General features: G+C 30.8%; 2 protein-coding genes across 2 annotated transcripts; one reads left to right on the forward strand and one right to left on the reverse strand.

The window, feature by feature from the left end:
• Positions 1-524: 524 nt before the first annotated feature.
• Positions 525-7,147, reverse strand: LOC120253511 (NADP-dependent glyceraldehyde-3-phosphate dehydrogenase). Its single transcript, XM_039261853.1, has 9 exons — positions 6,799-7,147; positions 4,621-4,814; positions 4,349-4,477; positions 2,486-2,605; positions 2,212-2,348; positions 1,967-2,122; positions 1,501-1,879; positions 938-1,054; positions 525-775 (listed from the first exon to the last, which is right to left on the reverse strand). The coding sequence occupies exons 1-9, from the start codon at positions 6,941-6,943 to the stop codon at positions 662-664; spliced, it is 1,491 nt and encodes a 496-aa protein (XP_039117787.1). The 5' UTR covers positions 6,944-7,147; the 3' UTR covers positions 525-661.
• Positions 7,148-13,107: 5,960 nt separating this feature from the next.
• Positions 13,108-16,786, forward strand: LOC120256583 (stromal cell-derived factor 2-like protein). Its single transcript, XM_039264249.1, has 6 exons — positions 13,108-13,504; positions 13,591-13,731; positions 14,822-14,962; positions 15,966-16,015; positions 16,119-16,248; positions 16,434-16,786. The coding sequence occupies exons 1-6, from the start codon at positions 13,400-13,402 to the stop codon at positions 16,515-16,517; spliced, it is 651 nt and encodes a 216-aa protein (XP_039120183.1). The 5' UTR covers positions 13,108-13,399; the 3' UTR covers positions 16,518-16,786.
• The last annotated feature ends 6,548 nt before the right edge of the window (positions 16,787-23,334 follow it).

The raw sequence follows: 23,334 nt of genomic DNA on the forward strand, positions 1-23,334 counted from the left end.
GGTTTTATATTTTTTTAATTAACATGTCAAAATACCAATATATATACACAAAATCACAACAGAAATTAGCCATGAGTCACAAATTATCATCAATAATAATTCACAACTTATTAATTATTCACACCCTCACATTAAGACGCCTAATATATATAATTTAAAATTAAATTATTTATGAGAAATATAAATAAACTCGACCATAATTTAACTAATATAGTAATTATTACAATCAAAATAGCCGAACGCATTTGATTTTCATAGCGGAGGTCAAAATTTTGACTTATTCTATGGTTGAGATGTAGTAATAAAAATGTGTATGGCAAAAAAATAAATAAAAAAATTTGTAATGTCAAACACCATTGAAAATAGATATATAATTTAATAAACACTTATTACTCAATTCCAACTGAAAAATTGATACAAATAGATCAACAGAGTGTGGTCTTGCACAGAACCTCTTCTACAATACCAAGATATGAATGTAGATATAAACACAAGCACACCACACAGAGAACAAAAATCAGATGAAATTGGGACAAAAGAAGCATAACCAATAATTTTATTATCAATGAACACCAATTCCAGAAACAGAAGAAAAACCGAAATAAAAAACTTGTCGAAGATTATTATTTATTAACGGGCACTAATTAATCTACCGAAGAACTCAGCCCATTGTGTAAGTAGGAGAAGGCAGGTTAATGACAGTGCTCTTGATCTTGGTCATCATGTTGATGCTATTTGTTATTCCTTGTGACCCAATGCCACTGTCCTTAATACCCTGAAAGAAGAAGAAACAAATCAACAACTCAATATCAAACCATAAACTGAAGAACATTTGAATTATATTGTTATATATTATGTTAGTCGCGGCGGTTGTGTTGTATATGTTGATACATTTTAATCATATCATTCAAGTTTGGAGTTCAGAGAAAAGTTTTACCTGGAAAGGAAAATGGTCGGGACCGCGAGCAGGTGCTGAATTAATCTGAACTGTTCCGGTCTCCATTGCATCACTGATCATCATTGCTTTGTTGATGTCTTTTGTGAAAACACATCCCTGCCACGGCAATCAATTTGTCAGATAAATTACAAGGGAGTTTTGTACATCTCGTCGATCAGATTTACATGTTTGAACATTTAGTCCATTGAATTATATGATGATGTTACTGTTGCATTTGTATTTATTCGTCTAGTCTTTGTATTAAGTTGTTAGACTCCAATATAGACGAACATTTTCATTGCTTATTCTTAATAATTACATTAGCAGTAGCAAAAATTATAGGTTTATACAAAATGTTTGTGCATTGCTTTTGATCACTGAATACAAGTTTCTTGAGATTTCGGAGATAAATAAAAATGAACAGCAAACAGGTCACAATTTATAGTTTCTTAACTATATTTGTGCAAGTTCTTATACTACGCGGAACATTTTTCTAATACTAATGAATGCCATTGTAACATAATGTGAGCAAAATGAAGAGTGAAAGAACAAGAAAAACACACCTGAAGCCCAAAATTGCTTGCATTGCAGTGGTGAATGCCTTCGTCGACAGAGCTAATACGAATGACAGGCAAGACAGGGCCGAATGGTTCTTCCCAAGCGATCCTCATATCCGGTCGGACATTATCCAACAACAATGGCCATATCAGATTCCCTTCCCTCTTGTATTCCTGGCAGAATGTTGCACCCTTTTCCTTTGCATCCACAACCAACCCTTCAATGAAATTTGCAGAGGATTCAGACACAACTGGAGTGATGTCCGAGTCTTCCTCAGGTGCTCCAACTGATAGTTTTGCTACCTTGGCATTCACTTTCTCTACGAGAGCATCAGCGACAGATTCCATTACCAAAACAACCTTCACTGCAGTGCATCTCTGACCACTGCAATGGCAAATGGAGCAACATATCAATCATGTTTTCTCATGTTTATATTTACAATTCATGCTAAGATGGCTGTGTTATATTTACCTGTAAGAGAAACCTCCTTTCACTATATTAGAAGCCACTAAATCCAGATCAGCATCTTCAAGAACAATGCATGCATCTTTTCCTCCAAGTTCCATCTGCAGAGGAACCATGCCTGCCTTCTTTGAAATGGCAACACCAGTGTCACCACCAGTAAAGCTATAAAGAATCCCAAAATGTATGTTATGCAAGGTTGTGACTTTATTTGTTTTTACTTCAAGATTTTGAATAATATATATTGTGAATACCTTATACAATTGATACCAGGATGCATTGTCAGAAAATCACCAATTTCAGAACCTTTGCCTGTGATACAACTTATGAGGCCTTTTGGAAAACCAGCCAAGTGAAAGCAGTGAACCATATGCAAAGCAGCAACAGCACCCTGCATAATTTTCAGCATAAATAAACATATAAATATTTAAAGGAAAAGAAAAGGAGATTTCATCAACCTCCTTTTCATTTGTTTTCGTATATAGGTAGACAATGCTGGATAAGTGACTGTAGTTATGAAAGTCATACCTGAGTTGGAGGTTTGAGCACAAGAGCATTGCCAGCAATTAGTGCTGGGCCAATCTTAGAGACAGCCAAGTTGACTGGATAATTAAAAGGAGGAATTGCTAAAATGACTCCAAGAGGGATCTGCAAACAAGTTCAACCATTACCTCATAAACCAATAAATAAAACATTAGGGAAAACCACTATCACATCTTCAGTTTCTTTGTAGGTGATACTGTGATAGATTCAGTATTATTTAAAAAACCTCAATTCTTTCAACAACCACATCACACATTGCTCCAAAAATTGGTGTTAATTATTTTTTTTGTTTTTGGGGTGTGGACAATGCTTGAGTCAAGAGTACAAGTGGCCTAATCTTCTAGTAGTAGCTTAATGAGAATAGCAACTATGGACATCATCAAACAAATAGTTGTTGTTGTTTTTTTTCACTTATTTCCTTCCCTTCATTTTCAGACCCATTACCCCACAAGCCCCATTTGCCATAAAGCATACATCTGTCTAATTTTTTTATTTCATGCAACCATCAATTATGCATAATGATGCAAAGAACAATGGCATGATACATGATTTTGTCCTAATCTCTACATAAAAACATCTTTGGTAGATTAATGTATTGAATCACAGCTGCAGTCAAGTCAATGTCCTGCCAAAATATTATTTTGTAGCATTCCCAAATTCAAAAACTTAAGTCCTATTTTTTTTTTTAAAAAAAAAAGTTTAGCCCACAGAAATGGAACATAAATATATTATATATATCTCTCTCTCTCTATATATATGTTCTCACTAGTATGCAATAACACTAATATATAAAGTATAAACCAACCACTCCAAGGATATTCCATTTCAAAAGGTGGACAAAAGAAGGATATGCCAATTAACTTTAGAAAAGTGACAATGAGACTCTCAGCACTCCTCTGCCTTTAGAACAAAAATGATGACTTAATTAAGTCTTTTGCTTTTCTTTGAATTCAATTTCTCTTTCTCCAAGACTAAGTCTAAAGATATATGGCGCAAAATCCAGGGCTTGGACCAAGCTTGTGGCTCTCCCTTACACGTCCCCTACTCATGCATCATCAAGATAGAAAACTCAAAGGATGTGTTCCCTTCTCCCTTCAATTATTTTTTAAGTTATTTTATTTAATTTTCTTATGTTTTTTCATAATGTAAACATACAATTTTATTATTATTATATATCAACTATACATATTCAAGGATTAAACTAGTTTATGACTCCCCTTACATGTCCCCTGCTCACCAAGATGGAAAACTCAAAGGATATGTTCCTTTATCCCTTCAATTATTTTTTTTATTTTTTAATTATTTTATGATGTAAATACAGTTTATTATTATTATTATTATTATTATTAAACCTCAAGCACGCATTGGAAGGAAATAAATTCATCGACCTCTTACATAGAAATTAAGTGTCTTGCTATTCGACTATTACAGCTTCCCTCCAAATATATGGACAAGTGCATATTAATTTGACATAAATTGCTACCTACCGGTCTAAGCGTTTTAAATTTACCTAATTGTCATTTTGCATTTTTACTTATTACCCTCTTAAATAAAAAGGTACCATTTCATTAAATTTTGTGCTAACTAACACTCTAAGCACAGACCAAAAAAAAAAGTCAACTTAGATGCATAGCAATAGATGCACGTGTAACAAAAATATATTAAAACATAACAACTTTCCCATAATACTCTTGCTCTTTTTCACTAAATTATCAATCTTAGGACAAGTGTTAAAAATTCAATGATGAACATAAACTTCACCTAAGTTTTCAGATAAAATGCGCCACTTGAACTTCATTGTTAAACCAAGGCAAACTAAAAGGACAAAAACAAAAAAATAAAAGTCACCTTGGAAGTGAGGCAATATTTGCTCCGTTCATTGCCGGGGAAACTATCAGACACCAAGAACTTCCCCTCGCCAAGAATACGCACTCCTTCCTCCGCAGTGTATGATACCAAATCCCCAGACCTCACCACCTGAAATTTTAAAGCACACAAAATCAAAGTAAGGTATTTTTTTCTTTTTTTGGCGTAATGAAATTAACAAAACTGAAATTTTAAAGGGGGAATAGATACAAAGAGAAAAAGGAGAAAGAATGAGGTACTATTACTATATATACCTCAGTGACAGCATCCTTAGCTGGTTTGGCAATCTCCTTGACGAGACACTCGGCGATGGGGGCCTTGTGTTCCTTGAGAATGGCTGCGGCGCGGTGGAGTAACTCGGCGCGCTTCCACAGTGGAGTCCGCGCCCATGACTTCTGCGCCACCTTCGCCAAATCTATCGCCTTGTTCACCTCCTCCTGTGTGCAAGCTGATATTCCAACACTCAGTGTCTGATTTCATATATTTTGCTACTCATTGTTTTTTAATTGTAATATTTTAAATGTAAAATTTTTTTTTCCGAAGATTTAGAGTTAGAAGGGTTAGAATTAAAATTTAGATGATTAATATAATTAAATGATAATAGTTAAAAGACTTAAAAAATTATAATTTAAACAGATGATTAAAATAAAAAAAAATTGAAAGTAATCGTGGGCTAATCCAGTGATAACTACCGTATAGTGCTACTAAGAGACCATGAGTTCGAGTCTCTTACTTATGTCCTTCAATTTGGTATTTATTGTCTTAATTAAATAACAAAAGATTGAAGAAATAAAAAGATTTATCTCAATTTAGAACAATCCAAAAGAAATTCATAAATTAATCTATAGTTTGTTAAAATTTGAAATAAATCATTTTTTTATAGAATGGGTATAAATTATTTTGCAATTTTGGTCTTATATTTTTCCAAAATTAATATATCATCCCCCACCCCAAAAAAAAAAGTATTAATAACATGAGAAGTCATAAATTAATTATAGAGTAAAAGAAAAGGTACATTCATTTGAGTGGGAAATTAATATTTAAAGAAAATGGAAATAATAAATTATTTGTAAATATTTTCATAAATTAATATTTAATCTGGCACACAGAATCTGATTTCACAATTTGGTACTCATATATTTTCTTACCAAAAAAATAAATAAATAACCTCCATGAATCTGACGAATCTGGTTACATATAAAAACAATTAATTTTTTTTTAAAGTACAACAAAAATTATTTTTTAAATTAGACGGAAATTTAAATTAATCTAAGATTCACTATATTTTAATAACATGAAGACTCAGAAAGCCCAAAATTTGCCAGGACAAATAATTTTATGTTATTTAATTTAATTTATTTTTTATTTTTTTGTGAAGGAGGACAAGCTTAATATTTAAATACGAAAGAATTCTAATAAATTAATCATAAAATTCACTATGAAAAAAAAAAGGTTTTAAACACAAAATCTTAACATTTGGATAACATAAAAATGGAAAAATTAATCACAGCATTTTCTAAAATTAGATGGAAATTCATAAATTAATCATAAACTCCTGCCAAAAAAAAGTTTTAGGTGAAAAGGATAATACTTAAATAGAATGGAAATACACAATTCAAAGTCCATTATAACAAATAAACAAATACATTTAAAAAATAAAATAAAATTCATAAATCAATCATAAAACACATAAATTTGTTTTTTTACACCATAAGCATTAATCATCTAAAAAATTAATCAAAAATAAATAAAAGCCAAAAAAAAAAAAACCATAAAACAAGACATTTCTGAAAATTTTCCCGTTTTATCAATTTTTTTAATTAATTCCAAATTCTCATAAATTCAAATATAACTAAATTTACAGCAACGGTAATAATAACTAGTTATTGTCTTTATAGTTGTGAGTTAACAACCCAAATCTCTTATTCTAAAAATATATATATATATATATATTTTTTAAAAAAATCTTTAAAAAAATCAAATTCTAAAAAATAGACCTTCTCTTCCGGTTCCAGCTTCCCAGCACCAAGAACACTCCATTCTCACTCCCAATTCAAACCATACTTTTTAAAATTAATAAATAAATTAAACCCCACAATTATTCTCTCAAAATCCAAAAAAAAATTCTCACTTGTTCAAGTGATTCAAAGCATTAAAAATAATTTTTTTATACAGCGTGTAAAATGGCAAGAGTTCAAATTCTCATGAGAGCCCTAATAAAAACAAGCTTTTTTGCCGCTCTTTTAAAAAAAACTCAACAATAATTATTTTAAAAAAAAAAACTCACTGAATTTCAAACCAAAATAAAAAAAAAATGGAACAAAAAACACTCACAAACTCCAGTTCACCATCATCTTCCAAACACCAAGATCATTTCCCCAAACCCTAGAAAAAAAAAAATCCCCAAAAAAAATCAAGATCAATCCACTAACCTTGAACGCGATACTGCGTCTTCCTAGTGGTCGGATTAACGATGGCCACCGATTTCCCAGAACTCGACTTTCGCCACTCCCCATCAACATAGTACTTAAACACCTCCCCATCAAAGATCTCCTCAAAAACCCCACTTCCAGCCATGATTCCAACCTCCGTCAAAGCTTTCTCCGCAAGCAACACCGCCTCAACCGAAACCCTCCTGAGCTTCTTCGGCGCAGCGGCAGAGCAAGCAACAGCAAGAGCACGAGCAGGGGAAGTCGATGACGATGAAGAAGAGGATGAGGTGGGAAAGGAGAGATGGGGATTGGGCTTATATAGTGAGGATTTCAGCCATGAATGAGGTTGAAGGGATGGTGGCGGGGCCACAAAGGCAGTAGTGTCAATGACTTCCATTGAGGTCGTTGAGAGAACGTGATGAGGATGATGGAGAGAGAGAGAGGTGTGTGGAGGGGGGTCATAGAAATAGGAAGGAGCCCCCGGTTTTGGCGAGAATTACAAGACAGCCATTGAGAGATGGAGGTTGGCCGTGGAAATAGCCCCTCGTTTCGATCGCTTTGCTTGGTTGGGCTTGTTGGGAATTTTGATTGGCTTTTTTATTTTATTTTTTTATTTTATTTTTTTTTGCATGTGGACATTGGGAATACTTTTTAATTTGGGTTTTGATATTTTTTTTTATTTATTATGTGTGTGTTTTATTTATTTATTTATTTTTTTAAGTATAAAAGAGAAATGTGGGGTGGGTGATGGTGAGTTAGCGGGTGATTCGCTCCCTTTTCTTGCTTTGTGTTTGGGGAAGATATATTTTATGGCTAATAATTTTTTTTTGAAAATATTAATTTTTTTTTATAATGTGAATAAATGACCACTACTTTCGGACGTTTATTAAAAGACTGTTTGTTTTCCGAAATATATTGAGAATCATTATTTTTTTGAGTGGATGGTTTTATTTGGGGACTGTTTAATTCCCGAAATACATTGAGAATCATTATTTTTGTGGATGTATGTCTTTATTTAGATGGCCATGAATGGGAGTGAAAGAGGAGCGAATACCAAACAATAATTTAGGAAAGAATTGAACTGTTAACCTCTTGCATGGGAAATAAATTCACTACTATTTTTTCTTATATTTTTTATTTTTATTTTTATTTTCAAACCTCTCTCTTTTTAGGGTTTTATTTTTATTTTTAAATATATCACTTTTTTTACTCAAAACCCGTCCTCTAAAACATAATAATTTTAAAAAAAAATATTTGCAAAAAGTTATTGTTTGATCAATAAATATTTACTCTATGTAGTATATTTTTTTTTCAAAAATCTATGTCTTAATTTTTTATTTTTTATAAATTATTTTATATAATATATAAAATCATATTTTCACGGAGCTTTTGTAAAAATTTATTATTTGCCCATGATTTTTTATAAATTAAACTATAAATTAACATATAAATAAATTTAAAAAATTTGTAAAAATTTATTAATTTTTTTTTTCTTTTGCAATTCGCCCTTTAGGCCTTTATCTTGCAATTTCTAGCTCTAGTCGCTGGTTACATATATACAACTAAATCGAAATTTAAGGATATATATATTGCCTTTGGTTTTATTGAAAGTTATACATATAATTAGGTGAATATGTATCTAATATTCTTTGTTTGAACTTTGAACTGCTTCCAATTAATAGTGAGCCATTGTTCAATTAAACCCTAACCTGAGTTTGGATGTTGCATAATTAGGAGGACTTCTATTGGGTGAATCCCATGACGTTTTATTTTAGGGCATTACTTTGGACCTTATTATTTGTTTTCTAATTTTGATTCCCTTAATAATAATAATAGTATTATTATTATTATTATTATTATTATTATTATTTTCATAATTTATTGTCTTGGAATCTTTTAAATACTTGGATTCTCAAGACAAAGAAATATTAATTAAAATAAATAAAAAAGGGACATTCTTAGCTTGGTTTTTACCACCCAAAAATTATATTTTTCTTGTAAATAGTTTATTCTATATTAAGTAGATTCAGCTACTAAAATGACTCACATTAATTAAATCGATACAAGAATCTTTTTATTTTTCAATAAATTGATATCTCTAGAAGTTTTGTTTTTATTTTTATTTTTATTTTTTACCCCCATTGATTTCGTGAGGAAAATTACAAAAATTATTAAAATTCATTAGAAAAATGCACACTAGAAGCCAAACAAATCAATACATTATTTTTTTTTTTTTAATTACTCCTATATATTTATATAAATTATTATTATTTTTTATTTATTTGTACAAATTGATGTTGTTCTAGTCTTCTAGAAACCAACTTTTTGTTGATCTCGAGGCAATGTGGTCCACGTTTTTTTTATAATAATCATTAAAATGTTTTTTTGATTTTTTAAATATAGTGAACAAATCAAGTGAAGTACTTGTATAAATAAATAATAAATATCTTAATTTACATGTATCACTTGTAATAACTAACGTTTAAATCTGTTTTTTCAGTAAACATATGAGCACTCTACATAGAAAATCAAATCCAGCACTAAAAAAACTAAAAAGCCATTGACTCATTAAAATATACTATGAAAAATAATATATTTTGCACGTTTATAATTTTTTTTTTATAAAATTAATTTAATACCTAATACATATCAATAAACATGATTTACGTGTGTATAAACAAACATTAAAAAAAAAACCCATGCATGATTGATCAAGAATAATAAAAAAAAAATGTTGTTGGGAACGTGGCAAGCAAATTAGATAGGGTCTGTTTTGAAGGTCAGTTAAGGGATGTCAAAGGGCTGCCCTTTCTCTCTCTCTCTTTCTCTCTCTCTTTGGGACCTTACAAACTTTATAAACTTGAAAAAGATAAGCCATGTTTGTGGCATAGAGATAATGAGCCTTTGTGGGTTCTTCATGGCCTCAAGATTTAGCAAAAGAGTTGGTGAGCTTATAATGTGTATGCATTGTGAGGTTTATAATGTCTTTGTTATTGCTTCATGCTGCATGTGGTTCATTTTTTTTTCTTTGAAATGGTGCATGTGGTTCATATTTTTTTTCTTTTTTTTCTTTAACATGGATAAAAAATGTTTATTTATCATCTTCATTAATTACCTAGATCTAGCAATGGAAGGTTCCACATCAACAATCAAATAGTAAGATATTTGATTTTTACGTGAGAAATTAAGTTAGACGAACCGTTTGTTTAAAATAATGATAAATTTATTAAAATGTATAGTTATTTTTTTTCTATATTTGGTGCATATGGGTTTATTAGATTGCTATTTGTAGTTTTATACATTTAGTAATATATGAATTTATAAAACCAAAAATTATCGGTATAAAAGTCCTAATGTAATCAGATTACTCTTTTCATTTGTTTTTCTTCGCTCAAGACCTTATCTTCATAGACCATGATTATTCTCTATTCTATTAATTCATCATGATTTTAGAACCACAAAATATATATGGACTAATCTTTGGATGTTTTAGTTTAGATAAAAATAAGTTATCTTAATTGAATAATTAATTATATTACTTCCCATCTTCCAATTCAATTTTACTTTATTTGTCACTTTCTACAACAAAATTTAATGTCATCGCACCAGTCAAAACAATTTTATTTTTTAATCATGGCATATTTCACCGGTAAATAAAAATTTAAAACATTTTTTTCACAAATTTAAAAACTTTATGTACAGTGTTTGATATTTTTCATAAAAAAAATTACCTTCAAAGAAATAATCAAAACGTCATACTATACACAATCATTTATCCATTTTATGTAACATTTCATATTTTCTTTTTATAAGTACAGAGAAAAATCACACCACGACATGCAAGTAAAGAGTTAATAACTCACTTTTGCTTTCATCTTATATGATGAGATTCAAACCCGTCTCCTTGAAACTCTATGCAGAGAACTGATGCCAATAGACTAAAACGACATTAACGAGTTTAACCAAATTATTATATTTTTAATATTTATTTACTTATTATTCTTTATTTATTTTAAATTTAGACTAGTATATTTATTTAATAATATGAATAAATTACTATTCATACTATTCATTATACATAAAAAAATGATTAAACCTTCCAACATTGGTGGAACTCATGTGCTTTACAATTGAGCTAAATACCAATGTGGAAAATTTTTATTTTTGCTTTTTCAATAAATAAAGATTTTAACACTTTATCTCAACCCCAACCAAATGGAGGTACCAACCTGCCATGAGACATCAATTTCAAGCAGAAATAATATAATTGGTCCCCCAAAATTTGCAACCACAAAATCTTACTTTGTGGTACCATAAAATGAAATATGTGGCAATTTCACCCTTTGCAAAGCTTCAATTCAAAGCTAGTGCTCACTTGCGGTTTTTTTTTGGGAAGAGAAGTGGGGCGAACCCACTAGAGACCCCAGGGACGTGCACTTGCCGTTAGCCCTAACTCCTTCTCATAATGCAAAATAGATGGGATTTCATCACTTTATCTTTATATAAATCCGGTTCATTATTATTATATCTTAAATGATAGAACTTTAATTGAATGAAATCAATGTATATTTTCCATGTATTGTTAGAAAATTTAATAGAATATGACATCTAGGCAAATAATTTTTATTATTTAAGTAATATTTATGTAAAAATAAATTTAAATAAATAAAATGTTAGATGTTAGATTTTTTCTTGAAGACTATAATGGACTGTTTTTGATATTTGAATATCATAATTCACGAAACTTGAAATATGGGTTGAGTAAATGGATCAAAATAAATAATTTTAAAATATAGAGATTAAAATGAAAACTAATGCATCATGGTTTTAGTGCACTTTAGTTTCATTAAATTTTGAATTATTTTGATCTTAACATGAGGTTAAATCATATATATATATATGTGAGAAATAAATGCAAAATTTAATGTATTGCATGATCTTCTCATCAACCAACAAACATATAGTTTGGAATGCAAGAAAATTGACCTTTTGTTGTGTGAAGCCAAGGATAAGTTTGATTCACAGATGAAAACATCACAAATAATATGACACAATACAATTAATTAAGTGACAATACAAGTTATTATACTACTTTACATTTAATGTTCAATATACAACCCAAAATTTTCATTAAATTTTATTGAAATTGGATATGTTAATGGTAATATGATTTTTTTTTTAATATTTATTTTAACATATAATAGCTTGTCTTTAAGTTGTGTTACAACGGGACAAAATTTTTGTGCTATATTACTATTATTATTTTTTGTTGTACTTTTATCTTATTTGCAAAACAAATGGGTGACAAAAAGATTATGTTGTGTGATACTTCAAATTTTCATTTATGAAATAAATACTAAGAATATCGTTATTTAAGAGAAAGACAATATAAAAAGAAGATTTATTTACTTAGAGAGAAATTATATGATAAATAACAATAATATGAATATATGAATGCCAATACATGGTATAGGTTATAAACAAAAAAAGATATTGTTTATGCAAAAAATGTGTGATAACTAAGGCCATAAACATGCCAAAAATAATTCAGTTGAGCATTTAACACACAATTAATTAATTCCCACTCAAGTTTGACTTATATTTCCAAATCAACACAATAATAATATTTTCTTAAGAACTAAATAGGTTTAATTTTTTGAATAATCACTAATGTTTGGTAAAATTACAGTTTGCTCACTCAAGTTTGATTTGTTTCTAAATAATCACTGAAGTTAGTAATTATTTCAAATGCCAATCACCCGAATGATTACCAGCTTCATTAGCTGACGTGGACACCGTGAAAAGTCCAATCAACATTTAGAAAACTGTGTCCACGTCAGCTAATGAAGCCTGTAATGTAATCGTTCGGTGACTGGCATTTGAAATAATTAGTAACTTCAGTGATTATTTAGAAACAAATCAAATTTGAGTGAGCAAACTATAACTTTACCAAACTTTAGTGATTATTCAAAAAATTAAACCGAACTAAATAATAAAAACAATAAATTATATAATACCCTTAAATCAAATAAAACTCACATTTCAAAAGATTTCCATCATATTTAACCAAATAAAAGGCCCATTAAATATAAAAATATCTGGCCCAAAACAAACTTTTCATAGACTGGCCCAGGTCAACCGGTCAACAAGGCCCATTAAAAACCTTTTTCAAAGAAGCCTTTTCCCGCACGTCATCCACCCAATCAAAACCATCCACGTCATCTACATTCCACGTGGCACTCTCCCATTTGTCCGAGACATCGCCCAAAACGTGGTTTCGCAAATCAAAACCCGCACCGAGAAAACGAAAGCTAAAGAATTCCAATTTTAAAACCGTTGGAAAACGTTCTCCGGGGAAAACGAAGGCGGAGAAGAGATTGCTTAAGCTCACCGCCCACTCCTCTGCTTACGGTCCTCCGCTCTGGAGAGCCGTTCAAAGGTTATCGTGGCTTCATCCGGACCGCAAACCCTTTCTCGAAGGAAGATCCCGTCCTCCGCCGCCGCAGCCGCAGCTCCTCCGCCACCTCCGTCCCATCACCGTCCCCAAATCCGAGAGCTTCCTTTTTGGCAGCAAACTTGGTTTCTTCTCCTCCTGCTCGCCATGGCGCTCTCCCTCTTCGCTCTCTCTCTCTTCCTCTTTCTCACCCTCGATCTCGACGACGGCTCACCGCAGCCAACCTACGCTGCCGCTTCCGAGGGCGTTGAGGTATGGTGATTTGGAACCCTAGATATTGAGATCTGGATTTTTTTTAGGGTTTTGATGGATTTTTGTTGTGGTTTTTGGGGTGATAGATTACTTTTGGGAGCGTGATGAAGCTGATGCATGAGAAGACGAAGTTTAGGTTGCATTCGCATGATGTGCCTTATGGATCGGGTAGCGGGCAGCAATCTGTGACTGGTTTCCCTAATGTTGATGATTCTAATAGTTATTGGGTTGGTAATCTTGCTTAGGGTTTTGATTTTGATGCCTTTTGTTTTGTATTTATTGTTTGTTTGTTTGTTTGTTTGTTCTTGTGGTTTGGTTCTGTTTGTTTTGTGATTTGTTTATATTTGTTGGAATTAGGGTTTGTATGTGTGTTTTTTATTCATGTTTAGATGATGAAATCTGAGTGTTAGAATAGAAATTGAAATAACTTTGAATTAAAGAATCATTTTTGTTCAAATTTCTTGTAGGATGTCTTTAGATTTTATTGCATGTTGATCTATTTAGTCAATTCTTCTTCAAGTTAATTTACATATGTTTTTATTGTTGAATTTTTGCAAGTTTTTTTGGAAGTTTTTGTTTTTTCTTGCAAAGATTATAATTAAGCTTTTTTGAATGAAGTCTTGGGTAAATTATATTTCATGTGCCTTGGTTGCTTGATGGTTTCTGCATGGAAATTAGTTAAAGTTCATTAACTATCAGAAAGTCTACAATTGGCAAGCTGTGGAGGGTTTTTACTTTTTAGTTTGTCTTGTTAAGTTGTCCACATATTGTCGTCTCCTTATTTTATTTCTAATGATCAAGATATTTTTTAACTGAAGCCATGTTTGGCTTTAAGATTTTGATTATTTTTGGTTTTTAGTGAGGAGGAATAAATTCAAGAATGATCTACCTTCCAATGAGATGATTATAGACTCTTACATCTAGAAAACACTCACCTTACTTCGTTTTCTAGTCTCTTCAAGAATCTAGAAGTTGCTGTATTTCTCTTATTGTATGGCTGTGCTCGTGTCCTTGCATCTAACAGTTCTACCTTAGGCCCATGGAACTTTCTATTGAGCGTGATTAACTCCCGAGTTTTCTATGCCTATGCCTATGTCAATAATCAACCAATATATCCACTCTATTACCCAATTTTTCATTATTGGTTTTCATGAAAATATGAAACTAAAACTTCCATGCAGCATCTGTATCAAGATTTTGGTTGTCCCTCAATGGTTGTGTGTGTGTGTGTGTGTGATATATTGTGTACAAACTAGTCAATCCACTGCCATACTATTATATCCTAATTTTAATGTTTCTGCTTCACAACCTTTGTAGATTGTGAAGCCGACTCTGGATTCATCCGCCAAACAGGGTGATGTTATTGAAAGTGGAACCCTAATTCGGTTACAACATATGAGGACCCGTAGATGGCTGCATAGTCATTTGCATGCTTCACCAATATCTGGTAATATGGAGGTCAGTAAGCTTTTGTTTTTCCTATTTTGTTTGGTTTAATTTCCATAATCTCCTGTGTTTTCAGTTTCTTTTGAAAAATTGGCTGTTCTCAAATCATTTGTTAGTGTGCCTATTTATTTCAGTGGAGTTCTATTTAAATATTTCAATTGTCATCAACAATCAGGTCTGTGTGTGGATGCACTACTTTTTTTTCTTAATAATGGATTAATTATCGCTGAAGGACATTTAATACTTTGCATGAATATGTTTGATTTTTTTTTCATAAGATGAATCCTTAATATTTTAAAGGTAATATAGGATGTTTTTCATCATTAGTTTAAGCAAATTGTACTTCTGAGGATGGTTTATGGAGAAAATTATTTTCTTCATAAGTGTATCACACATGGATGCTGGATTCTGAAAAATGCACAGCTTTTATAAAAGCCACATGTAAACATATGCTGATTTCCCCACACATGAAAACTAATAGTTCTACCCCATTGAGATATGATGGTTGCCTTCACTTATTCTTAGTATTATTATTGGAAATTTACCGCCTTCTAGATTACATTATTTATTAGAAATCTGAATTATTTGTCAGACTTGATCTATTGTTGAGTGATACATTTGAAAACTTTGGAGCCTTATGTATCACTGTCTTGTTAAGCTGTACCATTTGAAAAAGTAGGATTGATTAGTTCATCTAGGTCATGTCTATTTGATTATAAGGGAATCAAAATATTGATAGGCTCTTTACAGAGGTTAAAAGATAGTTTGGCAATCTATGCCTAACAAATGATGCAGAAGTTTCCAAGTGTCTCAGGCCATTTGTATGCGAAGGACTCCAAGAACCAAGAACCCACAATATCTACGTAGTGCCTTGTGTTTGTCTTTTTTTCCCCCTTTTTTTCGTTTTCTTTTAAGGATCTATGAAACTCTTGGCCTATAGTAAAACAAAATTGTTTTACCTCTATTAATAAACCAATCTTATGGATCGATAGCTCATTTGCACCATATGATGTAGGTGAGCTGCTTTGGAGGGGACGATAACTCAGACACCGGTGATTTTTGGAGGTGAGTTCTCAATTCACATGATGTTAAATATCCCAAAAAAACTCAAGCTAGGATGTTTTTAGTTTGTCCCACCATGATAAGACTTACTTCATTTTTCTCTCAGGCTTGAGATTGAAGGTAACAAGAAAATATGGAAGCAGGATCAACGTATCAGACTCAGGCATGTAGACACTAGTGGTTACCTTCACAGTCATGACAAGAAATATAGTCGGATTGCTGGAGGTCAGCAGGAGGTAATATTGAATTCTTCTCTTTTTTTACAAATGTACTTTAAATCTCCACCTTCAACCTAATTGAAGTAGGATAACAACCAATATATGGATAGTGGTGACTGGTGAATTATATGCATGAGAGATAGGGAAATGACATTGATGTAAATTTGTTTTTGCTTGGGTTTATATTTTTGGTGATCGAACAGGTCTGTGGTGTCCGTGATAAGCGTCCTGATAACATCTGGTTAGCGACCGAAGGAGTGTACCTTCCTGTCAATAAAGCAAAATAAGGTGATGATTCTTATTAACTATCAAACCTGAATAGAGTCCTTGTGTTTCGGAGAGTTCTTGTGGTAACCCAAGTTCTGAGATGAAGTTTTCATGTACTTTTGTGATTAGTTATACCTACTTGAATACTATCCACTGTGATACAGTGATTGATAGTGGGAGAATGTTTTGATGATCGAAAACTCCATGTAACTCTCTCTAGGCCACCCATCTTTTACTAATTTGGGGACTTTAATAGGAAAAAGCTCTTTAACACAGCTTCTTGCTTTCATGCCTTAATGACTTTGTGATTCTTGGCAGTAATTATCAGCTTTCAACTAAAGTTATTCTTAGGTTTGTGTTTTTGATAAATTGGTCTGTAAACATGATGAGGCATTTTATTTAATTAACTTTCTCATGTTTGTGAGCGGTAATACCATTTGTGGAAACCTGGTGATTAGTAGCAAAGGGCATCATTAAGCTCTATCAAATATATAATTTTCCATATTTTTGTATGTGCATTATTATATATATATATTTATATAGAGGATCAGTTTACTAGGGACGTTCCAAGATAAAAATTTTTACTGTCGTCCTTTTATATCACTTGTTGGATTTGAATTCACAACCGTAATAAAAAAACACAGTGGTTGAAGATATTTCAGGTTTAATCCCACTTTTGTTCATTTAATTTGATAATGTTCATAGAAGTGTTTAGGTAGTCACTGGTCAAGTTTCTGTTTCAGCCACTTAACTTTTTTATAGAGAACTTATTGTCGTGTACAAACATATATAATAAAATTTTATATATCTTCAAGTCTGCATGTTTTTGCAAGTAATAAGATCTAATACAATTTTAGCAGCTTAAAAGAGTCCTATCATGTAATTTTGCTTCTTCATGTCTCTTGACGGTGCATGTAGACATGTCACCAGTTAATTAATTGTTCGCAGGTCTATGCACCTGAAAATTACATTTTCTGAAAAAAATCTAAAAATAAATTTTTTTTAAGGATTTACTGCAATCTCTGATTCTTAATTGTGAAATCTTGTTATTTTCTCTATTTAGAAGAGTAAACATCAAAATAGTATTTTTTTTTTATTATTATTATTGTTTTTTTTATCTCTGACTTTATATTTTGTTCTTTACGTTTAGTTATATATGCTAGATTATAATATGATCATCTTTATAGGTTTATCCATATTTATTGTAATAAGTCAAATCCTAATTTTTTAAAAATAGGTGATCAAAATATAGAAGAACACAAAATAATAGTGAATTATTTCAATATATGTTTTTATTTTTAAGTATATATTATTTTTGTGTTCTTTGACATTTTTGTATTTTTATCAATTTGAGAGTGTTTGACAGGTTACTCTTACTCTGTTATAAAATTTTTATTTTAAGTAAATCTTAAATTATAATGAATGACAACATGTTAAAAATATCATAAGAATCATATAAGTTTTAATATACTATTAAAAAAATAAAAAAATTGAATAATAGTACGAGGAAAAAAAGGAACTACCATAACACAACAACGTGGTGATAGAGGTAAGGAAAGTTATTTTAAACAGTCATATAATAATTATTGATTATAACCAAAAGCATGAAGAGAAAACACTTAAAACAATAGAAGTATTTAGTCTTATGTGAAAAATGAATGGTATTTGGTTCTACTTAAAAAAACGAGAATGTGATGAGGTCTCAAGTTTAAGATCTGTTGAAAATATTAGTGGTAATAAATTGCAGGTTATGGGTTTAAGCTCGTAGTTCAAATATCTTGTGGGATCTTTTATTTTTACCTAATTTTTAATTAGGGGTGATCGGCTAAAAATGACGGATCACAAATTAAATTTTAATCATTTTCATATTTTAAATGATTTTAGGTTCATGACTTGGATTAAAGATGCATCCCTAATATTAATTACCCAGACTCTGTTATGGGAATCTCCGATTAAGCAACAAGTGTGAATAAGAAATGATTGTGCAAACATAAAATTAATTTTTTTTTGTTGATTTCAAAGAGTATAATACAAGTTCATAATCACAAGTGAGTGTACAAAAATATTAATAAAGCTATTTTTTTATGATCTTCAAACTGTTTTTATTTGCACGACTTGGCTGATATTCTTGATTCTTTTGCTAAAAGCATATTGGAAGACTCTTTTAGCTTGGTGACTGTGTTCTTCTTCGATTTTTTTTTTTATGTGTGTTTGCATTTGGACATATGGCATAACAACTACGACCACTCTACATTTATGAGTTGTCTATTTGATCATCTTTGATTTTTTTTTTTAATTGCTGAAGTTTGTGGCGTTTTGTGTTTGTGAAATTTTCAGGTCTCTGACTTGTGGAATTCTTAGATCTTTGACTTCTTCGCGTCTTGGGACTTCAAATTGCATTTGTCATTTATATGAATTGTTTAGGTCTGGACTCTTCCATGCTTTTAAGTCTTGACCATCATATCATCAAGTTGTGATCTCCCACATGATCAGGTCATTAACTAGACTATTTTTTGAACCTACTTTTAGAATGGATCTCAGGTTGAAATTATAATCTTGATTTTTGTTGATTAAGTCATCAAAAGAGCTTTTTCAAACACAGAACCTTGAAATGGGTTTGACGAGAAAACTTCAAATTCTTTCCATCACCCTTGTGAACGTCGAGCATTGGATCTCATGATAGGTTTGAAAGGATAACTTCAAAATTTTTCATTACTTCTCCGTCTGGCTAAGGTGATTTCAACCGGATCTTTTTTCTTTCTCCGTTAGACAATGATCATGCATCACCCTTCCCTTCCTTAAACCTTCTTTCTCTTTTTTTTAATCCTACCTCTCTATCTTCTGTTCTTCGTCTCTCTGTTCTTGGTTCTTTTCCTTAGTTAAAATCTCCTTTTTATTTCATCTCCCGGGATTCTCTTCCCAACCTTCGGCCTCGCAATCCCACTACAGGATTTTTTTCAAATTTCAAAATTTTTTATTTATATATTTTTTATTTTTTAATAGTGATGATTTTTTTTCACATGATAACAATTGTTTTAATTGATTTTTTTCTTTCTCCTCCATTTTTATTTGGTTTTTTCCCTTCTTTTTTTGATTTTAATTTTTTTTATTCAAAACCTGTAGGCTGGACAATCTACTACTCTAAGTCTTTGTGTATGTATATAGCACTTATTGCTATATATAGGCTAAACATCATCTGCGGACGTTCGTAGAACGTCCGCAGATGATGTACAGTAACTTTAATAAGATTGGACGACTGTGATTGATTTAGATACTGTGCTGAGATTGATTGGATGGTTCAGATTAAAACAATGTACATCCCACTTTTTACTGTGCTTATAAATAGTGCATAGTGTTACTGTTCATAGGATGGTGTGCAGCCGTTGGATCAATCCAACGGCCCATATCAACGTTCACAGATTACGTAATCTGTGAACGTTCATATATATATATATATATATAAGAGAACTCATCATCTAGGGACGTCCATAGTAGCCATCGGATGAAAATCTGATGCCTCTTATCGTTATGAACAGTAGAAACCGCGTTCTACAATTTTGTACAGTGATCATAAACAGTAAAAAGGTGTACAGTATTTATATAATCAATCAACCATCAGATGATGATCCAACGGCTTAGATTTAAAAACATGCCTAGATTTGAAATCTAGGGACGTCCCTAGATGATGTTTTCCCTATATATAAGGATCAATATATATATGAGGATCAATCTTCTATGCACGTTCACAGATTAAAAATCTGTGAACGTTGCTTTGGACCGTTGGATTTCGATCCAACGGTCGGACACTATTCAATAAACAGTGGTACTGTGCTTATGAACAGTAGCACAGTAAAAAATGTAATGCACAGTAAAAACTAATTAAAAGTAAGTATTACTGTAGCTCTATGTGGACGTCTATGCACGTCCATATATATATATAAAAGATTCGTTTTGATTTTATTTTCGTATCTCCCAGCATGGGTACACTGAAAAACATAAAGTGAATGCTTTTATTCTATATAACTTTTGTAATTGATTTACAGTGAAAAAAACATACAAACAAATAAAAACTACTGATTGTGGTAGCCTGGCAGGTAGTATATAAGCAACATAATAATTAGACATTTTTGCCTTACATTATATGTGTACATTGTGCCACACTTTCCAAAAGATTGGCTACTTGTGTTTGACTTAGAATGAGGGGTGCATAATTATCAGTGTCCTTAGTTTACTTTTTTTAGTGTCACCAGAGAATCAAGCGCAGGAGGACTAGTATGTTATTTTGTCCCCCTTTGCAAGCAGAAGGTCACATGATCTCACTTTTCCTCCTTTCATTCTTTCTTTTTTCCATGTGTTGCTATAATCTAATGTCACACATCAATCAAGCTAGCCTCACTAAATTTTGGATCTAGCTAAACTTTTTTATGTTTGGTTGTTGGATCAATCATAAGTGGTGTGAAATTATGTACATTAGTTAATCTGATTTACTTTTTTGGCACTAAAAATGTGGTTTTTATATAGAGTATTATATATTGTTTATCTAATATGCAGATAGTGATTATTATTTGGGGATGACAAGTGAATGAAAAACACCCTACAAATTTTCATATTTAGTATGATTTTATTGTTCTATATGATTTTTATTTTTATTTTTATTTTTATTTTTTTGAGATATGACAAACTACAAGGATATTGAGATATGGTGTTTAATAAATATGTGCAGTTGTTAAGATGCCACACACCCTCATCCTACACAACAAGAGCTTCTCTTTATGTCTTGACCATACACAGGAGATCTTGTGGCATCATAGTGTTCGGTGTGCTTTGATTTAGATAGTGAATTTTCCACTAATGATATCTTAATGTGGAATCAATGTCTCCTCTAGATTAAAGATTTTTTTTTGAATGAATTATATGTGATTATAAGCTAAGTTATTTCAATAATTTTAAATAATAATATATTTTTTTAAGATGAACAAACAACATCATGGAAGTTCACAGACTTAATGTTAATATTTCAATACATCTATATTTTTATTTTGTATTTAAATATATTTTTTTAGTAAAAAAATATAAATATTCTGTATAGAAAAAAATCAGGTGCTCATAAATGAAGGTGGTCGATCAGTTATTATTATTTTGAAATGAAAAGTTTAATTCAACTTATTCTACCTTCTAGTCACAAACCCCCCCCAACATTACCAGATAACTATGTCTAGTTAAATTTGATTGCATTAACTAATTACCAAGTAAACTGGGGTTAAGTTAAGTTGGAATAGTTTGCATGGAGCCTTAGCCCATGCTCCTATGCAGTGGCGGAACCAGAAACAAATTAAAGGGGGTGCTTATATAAAAAATTATAAAAAATTTTTTTGAAGTTTTTTCAATTCAAAAAATATAATTAGATTAGTTGAACGATATATTTATGGTAGTTTGGCCGATCCAATTGTTACATAAAAAAACAATACATTTATAATTTTTTATACAAGACAATATAAAATTAAGGGGCCAAACAATAATTTTTTATAAATATTTTTTAAAGAGGATCATTCTTCTATGGATGTCCATAGATAAAAAAAAAACTATAGATGTTCATTATAAACAATTGGATCTCGATCTAACGGTTAACATTGATGAACAGTAGTTACTACAGTAATTACTGTTTATCTATGTCGTCCGTTGTATTATGATCTAACAACTGAAAATTGGACATCCATAGAAAATGTATTATTATTTTTAAATATATATATATATATATATATATATATTATATCCTAACTAATAAAAATCACGGATTTAACTGATAAATATTTGTAATTTTTTTTTATTTTTTATTCTATATAAACTAATTTGTAATAAATGAAAGCTAAACATTATATTTTTGGAAAAAAAATTCTTTTATATTATATAAACCAATTTATAAAACATCTAAATAATAAATATTAATTTTGTTCCAAACACAAAATGAAAATAAAAATTCAATGAATTATTTATATACATATATATATATAGAGAGAGAGAGAGAAAGAGAGGGAGAGAGAGAGAAAGAAAGAGTGAATGAGAAGAGAGAGGGGGTGCTTCCAATTTCCTACTCCTTCCTAAGTCCCTCTAATATACATATAAACATGTATATAATATTGATTAGTTGGGGCCAAGGGGTGCTCAAGCACCCCTTGACCCCCAATCCGCCCTTGCTCCTATGCTTCTAGACTATTGAATCTATTTTCTTGTAAAGATTTGGCATTCACGGCGCAATAAAAATGCCAGCTTTCATAATACAACAAACTAGTCCAGCTTGCTTTCTTTTTTTATGGCCACACACTCACACACATATGCCACCTATATCAATGATGACCTAGAGAAAAGCCATTCCAAAACATTTCATGGAAATTAAAACCACACCCTACTACCATAAATCAATCAATCAATTAATTAGTTTTTTTCTATATTTTATGAAATTCATGGTTAAAGCTGTCAATATGGCATAAAGTTTAAATTATTTAATTTTTTTTCTCCAAAAGCAACAAATGATTGTTAGTCAAAAGATAAATAGACATAAAAGTACATTAATTATAATAGCTTATAAACCTTCTAATGTATCATAAGTGATTCCATCTAATTTTAAAAAATAAAAGATAATACCTTTTATACATACTTCTAACAGGGGATTTTGCATCTTATGTGATCGTATAGATCTAATGATTATCATTGAGTTATATCCCATTTCCATATTATTATTTGCTTTAGCCAAAAAAAAAAAATATTTATTTGATCTATTTTTATAATATTTGTATTTAACAAAAAAATATCAAATATCGGAACCATTGTAATAAATAG

Source organism: Dioscorea cayenensis, chromosome 3, assembly GCF_009730915.1.
Source record: "Dioscorea cayenensis subsp. rotundata cultivar TDr96_F1 chromosome 3, TDr96_F1_v2_PseudoChromosome.rev07_lg8_w22 25.fasta, whole genome shotgun sequence".
Classification (NCBI taxonomy): domain Eukaryota; kingdom Viridiplantae; phylum Streptophyta; class Magnoliopsida; order Dioscoreales; family Dioscoreaceae; genus Dioscorea; species Dioscorea cayenensis.